Source organism: Eptesicus fuscus, chromosome 12 (genome assembly GCF_027574615.1).
Source record: "Eptesicus fuscus isolate TK198812 chromosome 12, DD_ASM_mEF_20220401, whole genome shotgun sequence".
NCBI classification, from domain to species: domain Eukaryota; kingdom Metazoa; phylum Chordata; class Mammalia; order Chiroptera; family Vespertilionidae; genus Eptesicus; species Eptesicus fuscus.
Window position 1 is genome coordinate 11,312,098 of NC_072484.1, and position 25,310 is coordinate 11,337,407.

At 42.1% G+C, this 25,310-nt stretch overlaps 1 protein-coding gene across 6 annotated transcripts in view; it reads left to right on the forward strand.

The window, feature by feature from the left end:
- STAU1 (staufen double-stranded RNA binding protein 1) overlaps positions 1 to 25,310 on the forward strand; it is a 74,828-nt gene that overhangs the window by 42,657 nt on the left and 6,861 nt on the right. For 3 of the 6 annotated variants that reach the window (XM_028144993.2, XM_028144991.2, XM_054723759.1), the window contains 4 exons: positions 5,375 to 5,473; positions 17,264 to 17,494; positions 18,701 to 18,844; positions 21,300 to 21,446. In XM_028144993.2, the coding sequence (XP_028000794.1) occupies positions 5,375 to 5,473; positions 17,264 to 17,494; positions 18,701 to 18,844; positions 21,300 to 21,446 (621 nt within the window). The remainder of the gene's footprint in view (positions 1 to 5,374; positions 5,474 to 17,263; positions 17,495 to 18,700; positions 18,845 to 21,299; positions 21,447 to 25,310) is intronic. The other 3 variants (XM_054723761.1, XM_028144995.2, XM_054723760.1) reach the window with 2 other exon arrangements.

Below are 25,310 nucleotides of genomic sequence, written 5' to 3' on the forward strand. Positions count from 1 at the left end.
AAGACTAGAGATGCCATCTTTTTACTCTACTTTTAGCATTCATTGAACCCAGGTGAGAATTCAGAATTTTTCTTTTTCCATCCTTACTGGCAAAGAGAAGAAATGACAGAGGAAGACAAATTATTATTAGACAAATCAGAAAATAAATGCAAAGAGACAGATAGCAGCATTCTAGACTCTAATTGCGATGGTGAGATTGTTTAAGTAAAATCTCAAATTGTGACTCTTCAGAAGATACCTTAGATAAGTTTTCCCATACTCAAGAATCGGCGAATGAATAATATATTCCTATGGTGTATGAAAAGGAAACGTGTATTCTCTTTTAGTCATTCGGCAAGAAGAACTTCATCACACAATATTTTCCAACATAAACCTGGACCATCCAGCTTTGATTTTTTTTTTTAAGTATGTATGACAACATCCTTTGATCCTTTATGACATTTGGGCACCAGAATTTCTTAACACTTATTGTCCACAAAATAAGTGAACAAATGTAAGAGAGTACATACAAAGATGCTTGGAAGGAAATAGATGATAACAGCAATGAAAAAAACACCATTAGATTGATCCTTCTTTGGGGTTATTAAATCTAAAAATGAAAGCATTTTTTTAGTTATGGAACAAAGAAGATGGCTGTTCTCCCGTCAACAAAGTTATGAGTTGGTTTCAAGAGTGTGTTTTGACAGTACCAGTACAAGAAGAATCAGAGTTGTGATAAGCTAGAACCTATTGGAGATGGATTTAAAATCTGGCATCATTACAAGTGGGCTTTGCTCTAGATTCAGGTTTGCCAGCTGATGAGCAGTTGGTTGTATAAAAGGACCTTGCTCATTTCAAGTACATATGCCTTCCAAACTACAAACCTGGGATAAAAACTTGGGTTTGCTATTTTGAATTCTTTTTGGAATGATTTTTGTTATCCTTTATTCTGTATTATTTGTAAAATGACTTGAAATATAGAAAAATAAAAAGGGTCTATTGGAGCCAGATGGTAAATGGTGATAACTATTTTTTCCTGGCATAATGAGGGTTAAGCATGGTTCAGAGTGTTTTTTTCTTTTCTTAATGTTGCCTAGATTTTATTGCTGAACCATACACTATGGGATTGATGTTAACAGTAATTCCCACTTCAAGAAGGTAAGACTAAGGGCCTACTACACTTTCCCCATCTTACTGGGAATGGTATTTGTGGATTTGTTTTGAGTCATTTGCTGCTTCCCCATTGCAACATTTTGTGCAATTTAGATAAAATCAAAATTATGTAAAAGAGCAACATAATCTCACTTCCAAATAAATGTATATCTTTGTTTCCTCTTTTGCATTTTTATTTTACTGGCTGCTTTGTCCCTATTGAAATTCCCTTGGAAGCAATGGCTTAGAGTAGTGAATCTCAACTCTGGTTGCTAGTAAAGTCACCTGGGGACTTTAAAAACGAACAAACAAATACTGTAAATAAAATGTATATTCAAGCCCTACCTACAAAAATTTGAATTTATTTGTTTGGATGGGGCTCCGACAGCTGTCTTTGTAAAGCTCCAAAGTGATTCTAATATTACTGTGGTTGAGAGCCACTAGCTTAGAGTTTAGATTTAGCAGTAGACTACTGTTTTCTATCATACCTATGTGGAACTTCAATATATAAAAAAAGAAAAGTAACATTTTCATTAGTGTAAACTTAAAAGTTTGAATTTTATAATATTTATTAAGACAATCAGTTAAAACAATTTATGTGATTTTTTTACACCACAGAATTTTATATATATTGTTTTCATCTGTTAAAAAAGCACATATGGCTGGGAAAGATAGTCTTAATTTTAGAATAGTGGTTAACTCTGCCTTGGAAAGGAGAATGAGAAGGGCTTCATTATGTTCCTTATAAAAAAAAACCTTAATGTCAATAGTACTTAATGTTCACATTTGTTAAATCCAGCACAGTTGCCTGTTACATTGTTTGTACTTTCCTTTCCCGTATGTTTGAAATAGGTTATAATTAAAAATAAAAGTTAAATTTAATTGGACTGGTAATAATGAACAAAAACATTGAAAATTGGGCACAAGCATGGCAATTGATGTCTTATATCAGCCTCACCACCTAGTTTATTTCCAACTTTTGTTCTGGTTGCACATAAGGAGAACATACTCATTGATACAGTTACTTAGCATGAGAGTTTATCATTTTTTTAAAAAGTTAATTTATTTTAAAAAATTTCTGGATACTCTTCAAATAAATAGCTGTCAAAAATTCTTTTGTGCACAAAAGTGGGTTAACCTGTTAGCACAAGTTAATGTGCTGACAGACTTCTGTGTGTTAATACTTGGTGTGAAACATACTTTTCGCTGCTTTAAAAACATTAAGATAAAATATACATTAACATAAAGGTTGCCATTTTGACCATTTTTTAAGTGTACTGTTCTTTGGCATTAAATATATTCTCAATGTTGTGCAACTATCACCACTAGTCATTAACAGAACTTTTTCATCATTCCACATAGAAACTCTGTACCTGTTAAACAGTAACTCCTCCTGTCTCGTCCCCATTCCCTGATAACCTCTATTCTTCTGTCTCTATGCACTTGCCTGTTCTAGATACATCATCTAAATAGATAAATTTATCTTTTGTGTTTGGCTTATTTCATTTATCATAATGTTTCAAAGGTATCCTAATGTTTTCATCCATGGTGTAGCATGTTTCAAGATTTAATTCCTTTTTAAGGCTGAATAATATTGCATTGTAAGACTATGCCACATTTTGCTTATCCATTCATCTATTGATGGATGTTTGGGTGTTCACCTTTTAGTGATTGTGAATAATGTTGCTAATAGGTATCTGTTTGAGTCCCTACTTTAAATTCTTTTGAGTATAGAGCTAGAAGTGGAATTGCTGGATCATATTGGAAATCTGTGTTTTAACTTTTTGAGAAACCACCAAACTTTTCCACAGAGGCTGCACCATTTTACATTCTCACCAGCAACATAGAAGGGTTCCAGTTTCTCCACATCCCTGTCAACACTTTCTATTTTCTGTGGCCATTCTTATGGGAGTAAAGCGGTATCTCATTGTGGTTTTGATTTGCATTTCCCTAGTGATGTTGAGCATTATTTCACATGCTTTTTGGCCATTATATCTTCTTTAGAGACATGTCTATTCAAAGCCTTTCCTATATTTGAGTTGGGTTGTTTGTTGTTGTTGAGTTTTGTCAGAGTTCTTTTCTGGATATCAGTTTTTTATCAGATATATTTTCTCCCATTCTGTAGGTTGTCTTTATTCTGTTGATGGTGTCCTTTAATGCATGAAAGTTTTTAATTTTTATGATATTCAATTTATTTGTTTCTTTTGTTACCCATGCTTTTGGTGTTACATCCAAGAAGTCCTGCCAAACCCAGTGTCATGAAACTTTCCCTGATGTTTTCTTTTAAGAATTTTATTATAATTTTTGCTCTTATGTTTAGGTCTTTGATCCATCTTGAGTTAATTTTTGTATATGATGTAAGGTAAGGGTCCAACTTCATTTTTTTGCGTGTGAATATCTAGTTTTCCCAGCACCATTTGTTGAACATACTTAACTTTAAAATACAGTATTATTTTTCTTTTTAGTTTAAAACCAATTTAACAAATAAATGTCAACCCAAACCTCTGTGAAACCTACACCTTTTAAGGTACCTTGCTTGAAGATTTCTGGCTTTAAGGATTCACTTATAAAAAGGCAGGCCTTCTTTCTCCTGAGGGTTTAAACAACAGGAATAAAAGTGTGTTTAGCTTAATAAACCACCAGAAATACTATGCAACTAGTTTTGACCAGGCAGAGAGTGACATGAAACCAGATTGGAAAAACATTAGAAGGTAGAGAAAGCATTATAAATAGTATCTAGGGTAAACTTATTTGTACAGTATTATATTCTTGACTAGAGGCCCAGTGCATGATTGAATCATGCACGTGTAGGGTCCCCTACACGCTTTCGCTTTTCGTGGTGGAGCTGGGTGCCTGTCCGCTGGTGCCAGAGCAGACAGGCACCCAGCTCCCCCACTTTTGATGGTCCGCGGCCGCTGAGGGGGGCTACCCTGCTTTTGAGAGGCGCAGGGGGCGGGACTCCCGCCCCTGCGCCTCTCAATGGCCGCTGAGGGGGCTGCCGCGGACACCTGGCTACCCTGCCGGACACCTGGCTACCCTGCCGTTGAGAGGCGCAGCTGGGTGTCCGCGGCAGGCCCCCTCAGAGGCCGCGGATCTGGCTGTTGAGAGGCACAGGGGGCGGGAGTCTTTCAACAGCAGGGTAGCCCCCCTCAGTGGCAGTGGATCCGTGCCTCTCAATGGCCGGACAGGCCACCCCGAGTTTCGCCCCCCAGCCTCCTGCCGCCCAATCGTGGGCGTAGCAGAGTGATGGTAATTTACATGTTACTCTATTATTAGGGTTGTTGTTTTTTTTTAAACTCAGTTTTATTTCTTTTAATTACACCTTAAAATAGTGATCCAGTGTAGGTATAGGATCTACTTATTAAGACGTAAGAAAATCCTGGATGGTCCTATATACCTTGCCCACTCAACAATTTCAGCCACAAGTTCCTGTCAGATAGTTCAGATCTTGGAAGTGGGGTTTTACAATTTTATGACTACAGAGTCCCAATAATATGAGGAAAAGCACAGCTTTCTTGCCATGTTTTGGAGACACTTTGCTATTACCAAGCTGATCTAATTTTTTTCTATTATCATGGCAGCGCAATATAGAATCATGTTATCAGCATGCACAGAATCGATCTCTGTCCCTCTTTCGGCTCAAGCCCTGGCTGGAGGACTGTAAATGAACCTGGTTACAGATATAGAGTTTCAGCCTTTGTTCAGGAGACTTTATTAGTTTTTTATTTTTACCAGCAGCAGTAAGTATGAGATGCTTGGCAGTTATATAATAGTTCCACTGCATCCTTTTGGAAAAAGTGGTTTCCAAGGACTTCATGTCCAGATAAGAAACCTTAGGTGGAGAGACTTATAGTTGAACTTGCTAAGTCCCACACAAGTCTGCTTGTATTTTGACTTTTTCCAAAATGTGACTTGCCAGTCTTTGAGGAGGGCTTTAGAAGTCACTCTGCCTGAGCAGCCAGGGCATCTCGCTATGCCATGATTAGGCTGATTTCATACCCAAAAGTCCATTATGTGTACATTGTTTATGGTGCATTTATCAGGTGTAGTCTGACCTAAGTTTGATAGAACACTTTTTTTTTAACCTTTTAAATTCACTGACACATGGTAGCATGTGGCCTTGTTCTCACTGGTTGGATGCTCAATCCATAAAGCCAAGGTTCAGAGTTTTTAAGATTTATCTCAGCTGGGATGTTGATATTTTTAATAATAATTAACTACTAAACAATTATTATTCTTTTAGGTGAATGGAAGAGAATCAGAGGAAGAAAATCTCAATAAATCTGAAATAAGTCAAGTGTTTGAGATTGCACTTAAACGGAACTTGCCTGTGAATTTTGAGGTAAGTTTATTTTACATGTAGGATGTTGTATTATAAAGTTCTGTTGGCATTCATAGTTGGAATTATATTTTTCCTAAATAACATTGGAATAATCACATATATGTGAACTTCAAATTTAAGATCCAAACTGTATGTTTAGCCAAGTGCAGTATTCTCTCCTTCTAGGAGTTGTTAGGGGAAGTGGGTCCATGGATGGCCTCAGTAGGTCTATAAACCTCCTAAAATGGGCTGAGGAACATTGCATTTATGCTCACATGTGTATTCCTGAGAGGGTCAATTATTTTCATAAGACTCAAAAGCATCTGTTATCCCAAATGTTAAGAGTCTTAAGTGTTCCCTAAAAATCTTGTTAGAGAATTTGTTGTTGTTGTTTTTGTTAATCCTCCTCCAAGAATACTTTTCCATTGATTTTTAGAGAGTGGGAGGGGAGAGACAGAGAAAAACATCAATGTGAGAAAGACACATCATCGATTGGTTGCCTCCTGCACGTGCTCCAATTGGAGCCAGGAATCAAGCCTGCAACTGAGGTACATGCCCCTTGACTGGAATTGAACCTGGGACTCTTCAGTCCTTGGATCGATGCCCTATCCACTGTGCCAAACTGGCTATACCTTGTTAGAGTAAATTTTAAAAGGACACAGGCTTTGTCATTATCCAACATCTGCCCCATCCACCCCCTAGTTCACCCATTCATAACTTAATTGTTGGAGACTTTATAGTCTACTAGAGGCCCGGTGCACGAAATTCGTGCACCAGGGAGGTGGGTGTCCCTCAGCCCAGCCTGCACCCTCTCCAATCTGGGACATCCCTCTCATAATCCAGGACTGCTGGCTCCCAACCGCTTGCCTGCCTGTGCCTGATTGCCCCTAACTGCTTCTGCCTGCCAGCCTGATCACCCCTAACCACTCCCCTGCCAGCCTGATTGATGCCTAACTGCTCCACGGCCGGCCCAATTGCCCCTAACCGCCCTCTCCTGCTGGCCTGGTCTCCCCCAACTGCTCTCCCCTGCTGGCCTGGTCACCCCTAACTGCTCTCCCCTGCTGGCCCGGTCACCCCTAACTGCCCTCCCCTGCAGGCCTGGTCACCCCCAACTGCCCTCCCCTGCTGGCCCAGTCACCCCTAACTGCCCTCCCGTGCTAGCCTGGTCACCCCTAACTGCCCTCCCCTGTAGGCCTGGTCCCCCCGCAACTTCCTTCCCTTGCAGGCCTGGTCTCCCCCAACTGTCCTCCCCTGCAAGCCTGGTCCCCCCCCAACTGCCCTTCTCTGCCGGCCTAGTCACCCCTAACTTCCCACAACTGCCCTCCCCTGCAGGCCATCTTGTGTCCACATGGGGGCAGCCATCTTTGACCACATGGGGGCAGCCAGCTTGTGTGTTGGAGTGACGGTCAGTTTGCATATTACTCTTTTATTAGATAGGATAATTCGGATGTTGTTACCTTTCATGTTGTCCTAGAGCTTCCATAAGCTACCTTCCTGCTTTTTAATTATTTTTTTCTATTTGCTGTTCTAATTGGGTATTTATTTCTACCTTGTCTTCCAAATCGCTGATTAGATCCTCTACTTCATTCAGTCTACTTTTCATATCTTCCAGTGTGTTCTTTTTTTTTTTTTTAATATGTTTTATTGATTTTTTACAGAGAGGAAGGGAGAGGGATAGAGAGCTAGAAACATTGATGAGAGAGAGAAACATCGATCAGTTGCCTCCTGCACACCTCCTACTGGAGATGTGCCCGCAACCAAGGTACATGCCCTTGACCAGAATCGAACCTGGGACTCTTCAGTCCGCAGGCTGATGCTCTATCCACTGAGCCAAACCAGTTAGGGCTCCAGTGTTTCTTGATGTAAGATATATAATTCTTCACTTCTGTATGGTTCTTGTTCATGGCCTCTATTTTCCTTTTTATGCTGTTGCAATTTGCACCAAGTTTCTTAAGCATCTTTATACCATTGCTTTGTGAACCACGTCCAGAATGGCCAGAGTTGAACCTGAGGAGGGGCGGTGAAGGATTAAAGAATACAAACAAGAGAATACAGTTGGGGCCAGGTAGGATCACTGTACCTGGATGAGGAAACCGTGACACAGCCTGTAAGCCAAAACTTTATTTTATAGTCAGATCACATAAAGCAAAACAAGGGCAAGATGTTTATCATGTTCTTGCAAATTTCAAATCTGCTTCTTTCCTGTTGTTGCCATTCTCTGAACTGTATCAAGCTTCTTTTAGGCAGCACTTGCTTCCACACACCCCCACACCCCCTGGCAGCCCACAGCCCACATCCCTCATCCCTCAGCTACCTAGGACTGCAGGGTCAGACTATAAGATCAAGCTTACAACCATAGCCTTTTGGCTATAATTGTGCTGGGAGGGCTTTGCCCTCCAAGCTAGGACTTGTATGTGACTTTGCCACAAGTCAGTCTGAGGCTTGAACCTGTCCGAACCCTGTAGCTAGTCTCCACAGCTTTGAACTCTATGTCTGATAGGTTGCTTGCCTCCATTTCACTTAGTTCTTTTTCTGGAGATTCCTTCTTTTTTTCCCATTTGGGGGTTGCTTCTTTATCTCCTCATTTTAGCTGTCTCTTTGTATTTGCTTTTATATATTAGATATAACTTATGCCTCCCAGTGTTTGTGGGATTGCCTAATGTAGACAGTGTCTTGAGAGTCCAGTGGTGCAGTCTCTTCGTTCACCTGAGTTGTATGCTCCAGGAATGCCCCTTGTGTGTGTTATTTGGGCTCGCCTGTTGTAATTGGGACTTGATTATTGATGTCCCATTTGTAGGAAGGATCTTCCTTCTGACTTGCTGCCAATGAGGTTCAACCCCAGTGTCATCGTGCCAGTTGTTCTATAGGTGCTGATGGGGGAACAGAATAAGACACAACAGGGCCAAACCAAAGACACCACGAAAATCAAGCTACTCAGTGCAGCAACAACAGGATAAACTAAGAAGGAAAAAGAAGAGAAAAGGGAAGAAAAAATAAAAAGTATACTAAAAGACACATGACCAAAAACTTAGAGGGGATGTAAAGAAAAAGGGAGAAAGAAGAAGATGAAAAAATGTCTATATGGAAGCAAGAAGAAAGCTAAAAGATCTAGAATAGGAGGAAAAAAGAAGAGGATACAAAATAAATAATAATAATGAATTTAAAATGTAGTAATAATGAGTATATTAAGATATAAAATGAAAGAAATGAGAAAGAAGAAAAATAAAACAAGAAAAATTAAGAATAGGCTAGCTCTAGCCAGTTTGGCTCAGTGGATAGAGCATCAGCCTGTGGACTGACGAGTGTCGTGTTCAATTCCGGTCGAGGGCACATGCCTGGATTGCGGGCTCAATCCCCCATGGGGGGTGTGCAGGAGGCAGCTGATCGATGATTCTCTCATTGATGTTTATCTCTCCCTCTCCGTTCCCTTCTAAAGTCAATAAAAATATATTAAAAAAAAAAAGAATAGGCTAAAGTAGAATAGAATCACAGGAAAGAGAGAAATTTGAGATATGCAAGAAGAAAGAAAAAAAAGAAACAGCAAAACCAAAAAATACACACCCCGAAAAAAACAACCACACGCACACTAAAATACCTTTGGGTCCACTATTTGTGGGCCTCTATATTTTGCTCTGATGTTGTTGAATCTGGTCCCTTGGTGGACCTGGGCTTCCTGGGAATTGCTCCAGTGTAGGTGAATGTGAGTCACTGTCCCTTCTGTCCCTGAGCGACCTGATTGAGGTCCCAGAGGTTGAAGCCCCTAGTAATCTAGTGGTTGGTGACTCCTTAGCCTAGAGGTTGGATCTTCCCTGAGTCTCACGCCTTGATTGTCCCTGTTCTGAGCTGTACTCCTTTCCCCCACAGAACTGGTCCTGCAGGTGTCAGTTGCAGGCACTCAGGGTCCCTCTGGCTTTTGCCTCACAGCATGTCTGGGTGTGGGAGCCTGTGGTGGGAGCCTGTGCAATGTCCTGCTGGCGTTCAACTCTGTGAGGTCCAGGGTGGTGTCCAAGGCTAGTCTGCGTGGTGGCGAGGCTGGGCTCCTAGCTTCTGCTGCTCCCCCTTTCAAGATGGTGTGGTTTCTGATCTAGAGCCCCACCTGCCTAGAAAGTGCCTGTGGCTGTAGCAGGGGCTCTTTGTCCAGGAAAGCCTGAACTGCCTTCCCCCAAGACTCCTGTGAGATCTGTTTTAGACACACACACACACTCACACACCCGCACATCCACACACTCCCCTCTCATTCCCTTACACTCTCTTCCTGACTCCAGTTCTACCTGCCGCCATGTTGGAAAATACTCGGAGCTTTATGGTCTAAAGACAATAATTAACCGCTGTTAGTTGAAAGTGGACACCTACCACATCCATGAGCAACACACTCAACGGGGCAGACTCAATGAGCACCGAAGTTCCACTGAAGCAAGTCCTGCTCCTTAGGGGCATCTCCTACACAGCAGCTCTTCCACTGTGGTCGCAGCTGGTTCTCACAGCTGATTGGCCTGGAGCATCAATCCCTCCCAGTGGCACCAATAGCATGACAGTGCACACAGCTTAACCTTTTGCACTCGGATGTCGAGTGTGACTCGACACGGTTAGCATTGGTAGCAGCTCGTATGTCGAATTGTATTGAATGTATCAATAATTTGAAATATAAAAAAATCCAAATAAGTTTGCATGAAAAGAAACTCCAATTTTTTTATTCTACTGCCGCGCTTTGTAAAATCTGGGGTATTTAAAAAATTAAATCCCGAGTAGAATAAAGGAATCGAGAAAAAAGCAAGCGAGTGCAAAGGGTTAAAGAGGGGAGCACCTAGAGTGTCCAGCTCAGGTGATTTGGGAGGCTTGAGCCAGTGGGCCCTACAAGACACCTACTGCACAAGGCCACTCTACCAATTCCAGGAGACCATAGTGGCTCTAACAAACACAGGGAAGCAGCCAATATGTGGAAACAAACATGTCACAAATGAAAGAACAGAAGAAATCTCCAGGAAAAGAACTAAATGAAATGGAAGCAAACAAACTACTAGATACAGCGTTCAAAACAGTGGTTATAAGGATACTCAAGGAACTTACTGAGAACGTCAAGGAACATAGAAATTCAAGGAACTTTGTTATCACCGACATAAAAAAAGTCAGAAATGAATGATGCCCTAATTGTAATGAAGAATAATTTATAGGGAATCAACAATAAAGTAGAGGACGCTGAGAACCAAACCAGCTATTTGGAATATGAGGAAGCAAAAGACAAAACACAAAACAAAAATCCCAATCCGAAGAGCAAAAAGAAAAAAGAATCCAAAAATATGAAGATAGTGTAAGGAGCCTCTGGGATAACGTCAAGCATACCAATATTTGAATTATGAGGGTGCCAGAGGGAGAAGAGAGGGAGCAAGAAATTGAAAACGTATTTGGAAAAATAATGACCGAAAACTTACCCTGCCTGGTGAAAGAAATAGACATACAAGTTCAGGAAGGGCAGAGAGTCCCAAAAAAGAGGAACCCAAAGAGGTTTGTACCAAGACACATTATAATTAAAATGCCAAATATTAAAGACACAGAGAGAGAGTCTTAAAAGCAGCAAGAGAAAAGGGAAGGCCCATACCACTGTCATCTGATTTCTCTACAGAAACTTTGCAGCCAGAAGGGAGTGGCAAGAAATACTAGTATTCAAAATGATGAAACTCAAAGACCTACAACTCTACCCAGCAAAGCTATCATTTCTAATTGAAGGTCAGATAAAGAGCTTCCCAGACAAGAAAAAGCTAAAGGAGATTATCCACCAAACCAGTATACATGAAATTTTGAAGGGTCTTTTTTTTAAGAAGAAGAGGGGGGGAAAATAGATAAAAAATATGAACAATAAAATGGCAATAAATACATGTTTATCAACAATTGAATCTAAAAGTCAAAACAAATGAACAAAGAATCAAACAAAATTAACTGATGAATAAAATAGAACCAGAGGCATGGAAACATGGAGCAGACTGATAAATCTCAGAGGGAAAAGGGGTGAGGGGATGGGAAGAGATTAATAAACACATAACTTACATCCATATATGCATTACCCATGGACACAGACAATAGGGTGGTGAAGGCCTGGAGTGGGGTGGGGTCCAGGTGGAGGGGGGCAATGGAGAGAAAAGGGGGGGGGATATTTGTAATACTCTCAACAATAAAGATTTTTAAAAATAAAAAAAAATGTCTAAAAAAAAAAGAAAATGGACAATAACATTTAGTGTGTTTTTCGTTTAAAGACAAAGTGAGTCCAAATAGACTAGGCAGGTAAAGGAGAATTTTTTCAAACATTTTCCTTAAAATTTGCCATATGTCTATTTTCTTTTGATTTCCACACTTGGTTATGCAAGGTTATGTTTTTTTTTTTATTTTTTATTGTTGAAAGTATTACATATGTCTCCTTTTCCCCCCATTGACCACTCCCCGCTGCTCTCACCCCCAAGGTTATGTTTTAATATACAATGCAGATTTCTTTATCAATCCTTTGGTCTTTCAACATTGTAAATAGGATAGATTTAGTCTTCTAAAGAGCTTTAAACTCACACATTGTTATTTTAGGCAAACGTAATTTGCAGTGGGACATCTGCTTAAAACAATTTAAAGTGATTCATAAACTTTTGTAGTGTTTTTGCAGTTAAAGCTGATACCCATATTTTATGCCTGACTTTTCATATACCTTCTGCCCAATCCGTGTGTCTCAATGATTGAGCATTGACCTGTAACCAGGAGGTCACGGTTTGATTCCCAGTCAGGGCACATGCCCAGGTTGCAGGCTTCATCCCCAGTGTGGGGCATGCAGGAGGCAGCCGACCAATGATTCTCTCTCGTCCTTGGTGTTTCTATCTCTCCCTCTTCTTTTCTCTCTGAAATCAATATATATATATATGTATATATATATAGCTTATATTATGTGCTAGCACCCTAATCAGTCTTTAATCCAGGGTGGGGAACCTTTTTTCTGCTAAGGGCCATTTAGATATTTATAAATTTGCCATATGTCTAATTTGCCATAACATCATTCAGGGGCCATACAAAATTGTGGACATAAAAATTAGCCACCTATAGTTGGTCAAACATTTAACTAACTCACCCTTATTTGCCTGGGCAGGGCCAAACCAAATTATTTCACAGGCCTTAAACAGCCCTCAGGGGGCCAGATGTTCCCTATCCCTGCAATCAGCTGATTGATGATGATTTCTTTCCTATAGATAACAGTGCTAACCTGCCTGCCATGGAGCACAGGTGGTGGTGGAGAGGTGCACTTGAATCCACAGGGCCACCCCACATCCCCCCACACCTACCTCTTCCCTATTCTGGCATTCAAGACCAGGTTTATATTGTTCCCCTTCCAGAGCGCAGAGCACCAGGTGGTTCTAAGGCTGGTATCTTCTTACCTGGACCTTCATTCCTTCCAGCTTTTTTCCCTCGGTTGGGGGTGGGAGATAGGGATTGGGGAGGCAGTGAGACAGGGGACATACAGAATGACAGGACTAGTTGTTAGGTGGGAACTAGGTGGGGGCTTTACCCCAAGAAGCCATAAGGTATCCTTGGGAAGGGAAGAAATGTTTCTTTTCTCCACCTCCTGAGGGACTAGAATGGCACAAAAATGGATTTGCAAATATTGGAGGGAGTGGTATCAAGATTGTGAGAGTCAGAGATGTCTAGCTTCCTGGGTCACTTCAGGGTTACAGGGATGACTACTGTGGCCAGGGCCTTGAATCCCTGTGAATCTTATCACTTGCTCACACTAGTTGCAACTCTGCCTGAGAGTCATGGAGCTTTCTGGAACCTTAGTGAGGGATTGCCATTTTAGGTGTGGCTCTGTGGGATTTGGGGACCAGATGTCTTTCATTGCACTTCCACTTTTGCTTAGGTTTCAGATTTGGCTTTCAGATGTGTGTGCAGGAACATGTAACTGTAGCCAGGAGTTCTCAAGTAGTCACAAAAGAAATTGTGGGAGTGCCCTCTGGTGGTGAATATCTTTTAAAGTATTTATTTATTTTAAAGTAATAATTTAAAACATTACAGTTGTGGCATTGAGAACCAAACCAGTTGATATGAATACTTATATTAAATAACTCATATATCAAAAGTTCATATTAACTTCCATTATTAGGTTGAACAAAGGCTTCCATTTTTCCTAACAGTTCTATCTCTTGCGCCTGGCAGATTACCTGGCATATAACGGATGCTCCGCAAATACTTACTGACTAAATGAACAGAATATTTTTTTTTAAATATATTTTATTGATTTTTTACAGAGAGGAAGAGAGAGGGATAGAGAGCTAGAAACATCGATGATAGAGAAACATCGATCAGCTGCCTCTTGCACAACCCCTACTGGGGATGTGCCCGCAACCAAGGTACATGCCCTTGACCGGAATCGAACCTGGGACCTTTCAGTCCACAGGCCAATGCTCTATCCACTGAGCCAAACCGGTTTTGGCCAGAATATTTTTTCTTAACTAAGCTTTTGATAGTGAATTCTGTCACATGGGAAGCTGGGTTAGGTGTTTGGTAGAAGACAGGAGCCATGCATACAGTACTTCAAAAAAAGTATACGACTTGATTTTGTTATAAAATACATATTTTTAGTTAGAAAATCACTGGGAGGCTGTTGTGATTTGACCACAGTAAATACATTCTAGGTCAAACTCCAAGTGTAGATAGGTGGAGATCATGATGTGAATAGACAGTGAAAATGGTTGCTGAGGGGCCAGGTTGGGCCTGTGAATTTGACATGAGCCATCAGGGTGACTGCTCTGAGGACATGGAGAGCACTGTTCGGGGAGGGAGAATTTTGGAATCTAGGCTGTCAGGAGGGGTGGTGGGGAGGTAACCTGGGGGAGCTCCCTAAAATCAGTCTGCAGGGTCTGTGCAAGTGGGCTCCTCCCAGCACACCTCTTTCGGTGTAGGGCAGTCAAGGCCGCTGTTGAGATGCCTCTTGTTCTCATCTTGGGAACACAACATTGATGGTGAACACTCTTTTAAATGCTTATTGGCCATATAGAACTCTTATTTTTATTTGTTTGTTGTGTTAATACTCACCAGAGGATATTTTTTCATTGACTTTTTTTTGGAGAGAGTGGAAGGCAGGGGAGAGACAGAGAGAGACACACATTGATTGGTTGCCTCCCACATGCATCCTGACCAGGGCCAGGGATCAAGCCGGCTATTGAGGTGTCAGACCAGAATTGAACCTGAGACTCTTTATTCCTCGGGCCATGCTCTATCTACTGATCCAAACCGGTTAGAGCTAGAGCTCTTACTTTGTAAAATACCTATTCAAGCTTTTCTTTAATTGAGTAGTTTATCTTTTTATTATTGACTTGTAGGAGTTCTTTAAATATTCTGGATATCAGTCCTTTGTTTCAGATACATATATTGCAAATATTTGCTGTCATTTTATAGGCCCCCTTTTTCACTTTTTAAATGTTTTTTAATGAGCAGTTTTAATTTTGAGAAAAAATTTTTTGTTTATTATTAGTGTTTTTTTAAAAATATATTTTATTGATTTCTTTTTACAGAGAGGAAGGGAGAGGGATAGAGAGTCAGAAACATCGATGAGAGAGAAACAGATCAGCTGCCTCCTGCACACCCCCTACTGGGTATGTGCCCACAACCAAGGCACATGCCCCTGACCGGAATCGAACCTAGGACCCTTCAGTCCGCAGGCCGACGCTCTATCCACTGAGCCAAACCGGTTTTGGCATGATTAGTGTTTTTTGTGTTCCAGAATTCTTTGCTAATTTCATGAATTCTCATGTTTTCTGAAAGCAGTATAGCTGGTTTTTTTGTTTTGTTTTTTTTTAGAGAGAGTGGAATGGAGGGAGGGGGGTGGGGAGAGAAAGAGAGAAAGAGAGAGAGAAACTTCGATGTGAGAAAGACATATCAATTGGTTCCCTTCTGCATGCACTCTGACCGGGCCGGGGATCAAACCTGCAACCTAGGTATGTGCCCTTGACCAGGAACCAAACCCACGAGCCTTTGGTGTGCGGGCTGATGTGCTAACCCAGAGGTGGGGAACATCTGGCTTGCGGGCTTTATAAGGCCCACGAAATTATTTGGCCTGACCCTTCCAAGGCATTAGGGGTGAGTTAATTAAATGTAGGCTAATTTTTAAGTTGATAAATTTGTATGGCCCACGAATGATGCTATAAATATCCAAATGGCCCTTGTCAAAAAAAAAAAAGGTTCCCCGCCCCTTGCTCTAACCAGCGAGCACAGCGAGCACACCAGCCAGGGTAAGAAGCTGTATAGTTTTAGTTTTCACCTTTAGGTCCGTATTCTAGTTCCCGTTAATTTTTGTTGGTGATTGAATTTGAGATTATGGTTCAGTTTTTTCTCATGTGGATATCTAGTTGCTTTAGTACCATATTTTTAAAGATGACTTTGGATTTGCTTTGGTGTTTTGCCAAAAATCAAGCGACTGTTTGTATAGGTCTGTTTCTGCATTCTGTTTTATTGATCAGTTTGTCCTTCAACAATACTATGATGCTGCAGTTGCTGTAATTTTATAGAAAGTCTTGAAATCTGGTAATCTAAGTCTTTTTAGTTCTTTCCAAGGGTGTCTTGGCTGAGTGGGTAGGATTTGATTTTTATTTTCCTTTTGTGTGAGTATGTAATAATTTTGATATGCAGTTAGGTTTCTGTTCATATTCCATTTTAGTGTTTTCCTCTATCTTTGTTGATTTATTTTTAATATTTAGAACACTAAATGGTTTCAAAAGTCAAAACTGGACAAAAAGACACATTCAGAAGTGTCATCTTGTTCCCTCTCTACCCCAATCCCTCCTACCTGCTGCAGGGAACTAATTCCATTGCTTTCTGCTTTGTCCTTCCTGTTCTTTTGTTGTTGTTTTGTGTGTGTGTGTGTGTGTGTGTTTTAAATCACCATATAAGCACATGTCTATACATACATGTGTATATGTAAACGTATATGTAAAACTATTTTTTAACATAGAAGTTAGGGGAATCATATACACTGAGTGGCCAGATTATTATCTCTGAACGCATAATACTATGGCCACTCAGTGTATATCCTATATAATAAAAGGCTAATATTCAAATTGTCCCCTCAACCAGGAGTTCGACCAGCAGGCAGGCCAGCCAACCGCCCATGTCCCCTCCCCATGGCCAGGCTGGCCAGACCCCACCCATGCACGAATTCATGCACCGGGCCTCTAATATACATACATATATGTATGTATGTACACACAAACACACACACTGAGTGGCCAGATTATTATGTGTTCAGAGATCATAATAATCTGGCCACTCAGTGTATACTCTTCTGCAGTTTGCTTTTTTAACTTACTGAGCCAGTAGATTTTAATCACTTTCAGTGTTAGAGGTTTTCTCATTCTTCTTTATAGCTGCATAGCAGCCAGTATTTAATAAAGTCAATCTTGGCTGGAGGCTCAGAGCAAATATTAAACTCGAACTCTTTGTGCTGCAGTTATTTCTGGGCTTTGCTGGGCCAGCTTCCTTTATTCTGTTTGCGGTGGATCACCCTAAACTCGGGTCATTCTGTGACCCTGTGGAGATGTGAGCCATTTTTATAGGAAGGTGGTAATAGAAAATGTTTCCCTGTTTTGGACACTTCAGACCCCAGAACATTAAAAAGTTTGAAAAATAAGAAGACGTATTCAGCATGATCACTGTTTCATTTTGCCGACATTTAGGCTCCTTCACTTAATGGATTTTGTCCTTAGTTCCCCTTTACCTGTGTCTCATGTGAAGTAGTATACTAACCAGTGTTCCCTGCAGCCTGTAATAAGTGTCTGTCATGCTTTCACTCAGTCTTTCCCTCTAAAACAGGTCGCCCGGGAGACTGGCCCACCCCACATGAAGAGCTTTGTGACCAAGGTGTCCGTTGGGGAGTTTGTGAGGGAAGGTGAAGGGAAGAGCAAGAAGATTTCAAAGAAAAACGCTGCTATAGCTATTCTTGAGGAGTTGAAGAAGTTACCACCCCTGCCTGTAGTTGAACGGGTGAAGCCCCGAATCAAAAAGAAAACAAAACCCATAGTCAGGGTAAGCATCTATCTGAATGAAGAGGGTGTTTTCACTGCCCACAGACGATTGGGGAGCCCAGGAGGCTGGCTGCTGACTCTAGTGGAAGGGGAGGGAGCTAATGGGCACACACTAGGCCCTAGACACCCTTTACACGACCACCTTGTATAGTTCTCTTGGGAGTCCCAGGTCAGGGAGATAAGGACTGAGCCGGGTTCAGTGAAATTACCCGCAGGCTTGCACATGTCTGTTGGAAGTGGGTGTGCTCGCAGCCCTGTGATCATAAGTGCAGTCAGTGCCCACTCGCGGGAAGAGCAGTGAACCGAGCTTCCTCTATCTCGTGGACTGCTATACTGTTCCATTGTGAAGGAGATTCATGGGAGGAAAGCTGGCCAGGGGCAGATATAGGAGCAAGACATCTCACTATAAACCTTGATTTGGAGTTTTGAGTCATGCCAATGAATCTATCAAAAATTATAGTGCAAAAAAAAAAAAAATTATAGTGCTTCTCCACCCCAACCCCAAAGAAGGGACGGGAGTCCATGAGGGGACGTTTATGAATGTCAGTATTGTCAATATGGTTTCATGCTGTATCAACTTCCAAATTTTTCTTACACATAAGTTAGCATCTATACATAGAAAAGTTGGCATACTTTTGAAGTTTTCTTTATTTGTTTAATAGTTAGCATACTTCAGCAATTTTATTTTTCTGCTGGAAGTCACTCCTTGTCAGAATAGGTGAGGACTCCTTGGAGCTGAAGATGCCCATTGTGGGGTTCTTCTTTCTATGTGGCATCAGTTTGAAAATTTTTTTTTTTCTTTTAGTATGTTTTTAATGGTTTCTGGATTTTGAGTCATTGTTAAGAAAGCTGGGAACCCATCTTATAATACAGAGTTATGGGAAATTTTAGGAATAGTGTTCTTATTTTTTCTGCCTTTTCATTGTAATTTGTTGAAATTGTTAAAAAGCAGGGATTGCAATGATGCTTGCCTAATCATAGTGAAATGTTGATGTTGGTTTGCCAGGAAAACCTTAAAATCACTTTAGAACAATCATAGAAAATCATTAAACATCTTTCAATTAAAAATAGTTTTAAAAAAGCGCAGCTTAATTTGGAGCTATTGGGTCAATATAAAAGAAACTCTTGTCATGTCCTTATCTCTGAATTGGCAAGGTTGTTTCTGTGACTAACATGGCACATGGTTTCTGTAATAATTGTTTCTCAGGTACAGAGTGGCCCAGAACATGGCCAGGTGATGAACCCTATTAGCAGACTGGCCCAGATCCAGCAGGCGAAAAAGGAGAAGGAGCCGGAGTACATGCTTCTCACAGAGCGAGGCCTCCCGCGCCGCAGGGAGTTTGTGATGCAGGTGGGTTAGTGCAGCTTGTGGAGGGCCCTTCTCTGACCTTGTCCCATCTCAGAGCCTGACGAGATCCCAGGTCCAGCGTGTTGGGCCAGTGATCCGCTCCCTGTCATCAACACTGTCCATGCTAAGTCCATGTTGCTTGCAGTAATTTGGTGCCTTAAAGCCTTATTTCTCTGTACAGGGCTGCTGTCAGCAGGTAGGAGCTTGGACACAAATGGGGTCCGTTAGAAGAGCATTGGGATGGTGGGATTTTGGGTAGATTTATTTCTTTATTACATCTACCTGATGGTTTATATTATTTTCAGAAGATAAATTTTATAAGTTATATCAAATGTTCTCTTCCTGTTCCTCGTAAACCTTCTGTGGAATCTGGAGTCCAAGTTGCTCTTCCTTAGATTGTGGTGGCACTTCAGATTAGTTTAGAGGGTTTCTCTTCATACTTAGCTTATTAAATGGATGTTCACACGGGCAGCTTAATTTGTGATTTGCATTTAATAGTGTATTCTGGTGAAAATCAGGATACTTTAGTGTAGCAGTTTACAACTTAAAGCATCATTACTTAGCTTGGTGTGTTTCACCTACCTAGTCACAGGCAAGAAGAGGAATGATCCATCTGTTCCAGGAGAGGAAACCAGCTTGCTTAGAGGATCAGTAATTAACTTGCCCAAGGTCAAATGGCTGGTAGATGGTTAGTCGGGGGGGTTCAATCCCAAGCCCCTCTTCACGGGCCAGGAAGGCTTTCTTGATACTGTCAGTTTTGTGACAGGACTTTTGATTTGGTTCAGACTATCTTGGAAGGGGATTGTAGGCTGTGGTTTGTCCTGGAATAGGTTTAACAACCAACCAGCTCTCAGGTGAGGGTAGTGAGTGTGGTAGAGGGATGCATGTATGGATCTACACACATACAGGGTGGGTCAAAAGTAGGTTTACAGTTGTTCATATGGGAAGTAGTACAATCATTAATAAATACTAATATAAGAATAAATTCTGTGTTTTGTGTACTCACAACTATAAACCTACTTTTGCCCTACCCTGTGTATGTATATATATAAATATATACATAGATGTTTTATAAATTTCACTGATAAGAAAGGATGTGTAGCCCTAACTGGTTTGGCTCAGTGGATAGAGCGTCGGCCTGTGGACTGAAGGTTCCCGGGTTCGATTCCGGTCAGGGGCATGTGCCTTGGTTGTGGGCACATCCCCAGTGGGGGCTGTGCAGGAGGCGGCTGATCAATGTTTCTCTCCCATCGATGTTTCTGACTCTCTATCCCTCTCTCTTCCTCTCTGTAAAAAATCAATAAACTATATTAAAAAAAAAAAGAAAGAAAGGATGTGTAGCACACAGTTTACAAGTAATATATTACACATGTATAATAGTCTTTATTGTAAATCTGATACATTGTTAACTTCAGTGTGACTATCAGTAATAGTAGTGTTATAAAATCAGACTATAGATAAATGCCTGTACTTTCCAGGCTACTCATGTCACTGACAAATGAGTGTAGTTCTAGCATTAATATTGGTTGGTATTTTTGTTTACATTAACAAGTGAGATGAAAGTAAAACATCAAAGACATTTTGGAACTTCTCTTATTTGTAAATAATAGAAGCGACTTCTCTGCTCAATCATAATTTTTGAAGACTAGAAGAATTTTCAGTTTTTTTTCTAGTTATAATGTCATAGCTGAGACTTGACATACTTTTAAACTTAATCTGCATTATTACCCTTTCTCCATCACTTAAGTCTAGAATAGACACTCAACAAAACAACTTAATTCTTGCTATATAGTGTTTGCAGATTTTGGTGGTGTAAAACTCCAATCATGGCTGTTTCCACATCTGGTTATGGAGTCGGGAAGAGATGAGCAGCAGCACACAATTATATAGTATTTCCACCATACAAATACAACAGATGTGCCCTGGCCAGTGTGGCTCAGTTGGTTGAGCATTGTCCCGTGCACCAAAAAGTTGTCGGTTCGATTCCCAGTTGGGCACATGCCTGGATTGTGGGCTCGATCCCCAGTAGGGGGTGTACAGGAGGCAGCAAATCGATGTGTTCTCACATCAACATTTCTGTCTTTCTCTTTCCCTTCTTCTCTCTCTCAAAATCAGTAAAAATATTCAAATATAACATGTAAAGAACTTCAAAAGCATAGATAACTGTCAAATGTAGTCTAATTAGAAAGTGATGTGTCTTAAGTATTTATTACCTGTTAAAATAATTTAATTAGAAGCTTATATAATACACTGTTCGATAATGGCTGCCTTTAACAATGAGCTCTCCCAATTCTTGCATATTTACCAGTCTGCTCTTCCAGGCTGGTGCAGACAGCTCCTGGGTGCCACTGGTAAGCTGTATGGCTTCTGACCATTGCTGGATTCTTTGGCCAGAACATCAGTTCCTGACTGGTCTTTACGCTGAAGGTTTAAGCACTGATATGCCTTCTTTCTGCAGGTAAAGGTTGGAAACCATACTGCGGAGGGAACAGGCACCAATAAGAAGGTGGCAAAACGCAACGCAGCTGAGAACATGCTGGAGATTCTTGGTTTCAAAGTCCCGCAGGCTCAGCCCACCAAACCAGCCCTCAAATCAGAAGAGAAGGTGACTGCTCGAGGCTCTGTGTCCTTGTTCTCTAATTGCAAGATGACCTCCCCTTAACCTGGGGGACTCGGGCACCTCTTGGCTGTAAAGCAGCCCTGCTGTGCAGCATCTCCATTTGGATTATTATAATGAAGTCAGAAAGAGAGTTGCATGTTATTGTACCAGTATCTTTGTGGTCTAGGATGCTTTGCTGGAGAGCAGCTTGTTCCTTTCTGTTAGTGGGTTGCTGAATAATAGGGTTTGAAATTAATGAATGTGTGATTCTATCATTTGCACTCTTAGAATGAGGTCTATATAAAAGATTCATCAACTTGGGCTCTCATGAGTTGTGGAGCAGGCTTTGATTTTTCTGGGACATTGAGATAGTGTGATTTTAGAGTTAGGGCAAAAGCCATCGTTTAGACTTGAGTTTTCTTATCTTTATACTAGAGGCCTGGTGCACGATTGGGGCCAGGGAGGGACCAAGGGAGGTCTCCAGGGTATGTCTGGCCCATCTCGCCCAGTTCCGATCAGCTGGACCCCAGCAGCAAGCTAACTTATCGGTCGGAGCATCTGCCCCCTGGTGATCAGTGCACATCATAGCGACTGGTCGAAGGGTCGGACACTTAGCATATTAGGCTTTTATTATATAGGAGATGTAAAAGGCTAAGTGACCTACCATGTGTCTGTCCAACTGACTGATCAGCTGGTACATACGATGCGCACTGGCAATCCTATATAATAAAGAGGTAATACGCAAATTAACCCTCTAGCCCTCACAAGATGGCTGCCTATGACCAGGCCGGCAGGGGGCTTAGTGAGAGACAACCAAATGACTGAACAAGCAGGCCACGTGGGGCGAACAGGCCGGCTGGGGGACAGTTGTGGATAATAAGGCTGGCAGGGGGGCCAGTGAAGGGCAACTAGGCTGCAGGCGGGGGGGGGGGGGCAGTTGGGGATGACCAGGCTGGCAGGGGGACAGGGGCGACCAGGCCGGCAGAGGGGGAGCAGTCGGGGGCGACCAGGTTGGCAGGGGGAGCAGTAAGGGGTGACCAGGCCGGCAGAGGGGGGCACTTGGGGGTAATTAGGCTGGTGGGGGGGGCAGTGAAGGGCAACTAGGCCGGTGGGGGGGGCAGTTGGGGGTGACCAGGCTGGCAGGGGGTGCAGTTAGGGGCGACCAGGCCGTCAGAGAGGGGCAGTTAGGGGCGACCAGGCCGGCAGTGGGGGGGTAGTAATAGGCAACCAGGCCGGTCAGGGGGCAGTTAGGGGCAATCAGGCCAGCGGGGGCGGGGGGGGAGGCAGTTAGGGGCAACCAGGCATGCAGGCAGGTGAGCGACTAGGAGCCAGTGGTCCAGAATTGTGAAAGAGATGTCCGGCTGCCAGTGAGATTTGGTAATACGCAAATTAACCCTCGGGATCGGGCCTAAACTGGCAGTGGGACATCCCCTGAGGGGTCCTGGATTAGAGAGGGTACAGGCTGGGCTGAGGGGACCCCCACCCCAACCCCCCGTGCACGAATTTCATGCACTGGGCCTCTAGTTTAAAAATAAACATTGACTTGCGTATGTGAGATACATATAATACTTTCGCTGGTGCCAGTCGCACATGTGTGTTTCGATCTGTCATTGTTGATCGTTTCTTTGTCCTAAAAATGAGCATGTTCATAAATTAAATGAAGACATTTTGGATATACTCCATGGAGATTTTCACACCTATTTGAGTGATGATTCCATCGATTCATCAGATGATGCCAAAAAGGAAAATTTTCCCATTGAGTTTCTTTGTTTTTAAACATATATGTATATATTTTTATTGATTTCAGAGAGGAAGGGAGAGGGTAGAGAGAGATAGAAATATCAATGATGAGAGAGAATCATTGATCAGCTGCCTCCTGCACGCCCCCTACTGGGGATCAAGTCCACAACCCAGGTATGTGTCCTGGACCAGAATCGAACTTGGAACCCTTCAGTCTGCAGGCCGATGCTCAATCCACTGAGCCAAACCAGCGAGGGCGAATTTCTTAATAGTATTACTCCTTCGGGAATGCCATGTCATAATAAAATTGATAGTAGGTGCAATCTTCATGCTATTGAGAAATCTTAATAGTAAATGGGGAGAAACCAAGATGGCGGCATAAGGTATACATCTGTACGTGCTGCCTCTCACAACCACACCAAAACTACAACTAAAAGACAAAATGACTATCACCTAGAACCACGGGAAAGCTGGCTGAATAGAAGTTCTACAACTAGAAGGAAAGAAAAACGCATTGAAACCGGGTAGGATGTACAGAGGAGCGGAAAAGCAGAGGTACGGAGGTGCGCAAATCGGGCTGGCGACTGGGTGCGCTGTTTTTTTCAATCGGGAAGGAGATAAAAGCTCCCGACTGCTCTGAACTCCAGTTTCCTATGGGGAGAAGCTGGACTGTCTGGCATCAGGTAGGAAAGTGAGGGTGGCTTTCTTGCAGAGGTGCTCACAGGAATCATTGTTTACTGCGCTGGAGCGAGGGACGCGGGACGCGGAGACACAGAGACGGCTGACTGGCAGCTATCGCTGTTTGCTACACCCTGGTGATTCCCTGAGACCCCGCCCCGCCCAATTTACAAACCCACCAGAGCTGTGCGCAGCGGCTTTTGCATATTAATGGCCTGCCCTTTTGCAGCCTAACCTAACAAACTGCAGCTGGGTCAGCTCCAAAACTTCCAAATCCCAAGCAAAGAGGAGAAATCTGCAGATCTCTCTGTAGCTCCTGCTGGGTGGCCTCAGGCAGTAGCTGACTTGCACTTCCTAGGAGAACCAGGAGCCAGTGTACCTAGTGGTCAATGTGAGACCATACCAGATTTTAACGCCTCACATCCATAAGTGACACACTCAAGAGGCAGACTCAGCACCAAAGCCCACTGAAGCAAGTCTTGCCCCATAAGGGTGTCTCCAGCACAGCAGTTCTTCCATTATAGACAGAGCGGGTCCTCACAGCCAATTGGCCTGGAGGTCAATTCCTCCCAGTGTACCAACAGCAATCAAGGCTTAACTACAAGATTGTGCACCCATCCCACAAAGGGGTGCACCAAGAGTGTCCACCTCAGGTGATTGGGGAGGCTGACACACTGGGCCCTATAGGTCACCTACCACACAAAGCCACTCCATCAACACAGGGAAGCAGCCAAAATGCGGAGACAAAGAAACATGTCACAAATGAAAGAAATGGAGGAAAGTAAACTACTGATATAGAGTTCAAAACCACAGTTATAAGGTTAATCAAGAATCTTCTAGAAACCTCTGAGGAACTTAGTGAGACCTTCAAGGATCTTTGTGAGAATGCCAAAAAAATGAAAAAGGACCAGTCAGAAATTAAGCATACACTGTCTGAAATAAAGAATAATATACAGAAATTCAACAGTAGACTAGCGGACCCCAAGAATCAAACCAAAGATTTGAAATATGAGGAAGCAAAAAACACCCAACAAGAAAAACAAAAAGAAAAAAGAATCTATAAATATGAAGATAGTGTAAGGAGCCTCTGGGACAACTTCAAGTGTACCAACATCCGAATTATGGGGGTGCCAGAAGAAGAGAGAGAGCAAAATATTGAAAACCTATTAGAAGAAATAATGACAGAACACTTTCCCTACCTGGTGAAAGAAATAGACTTACAAGTCCAGGAAGCACAGAGAACCCCAAACAAAAGGAATCTAAAGAGGACCACACCAAGACACATTATAATTAAACTGCCAAGGTCAAAAGACAAAGAATCTTAAAAGCAGCAAGAGAAAAACAGTTAGTTACCTACAAGGGAGTTCGCATATGACTGTCAGCTGATTTCTCAACAGAAACTATGCAGGCCAGAAGGGAGTGGCAAGAAATATTCAAAGTGATGAACAGCAA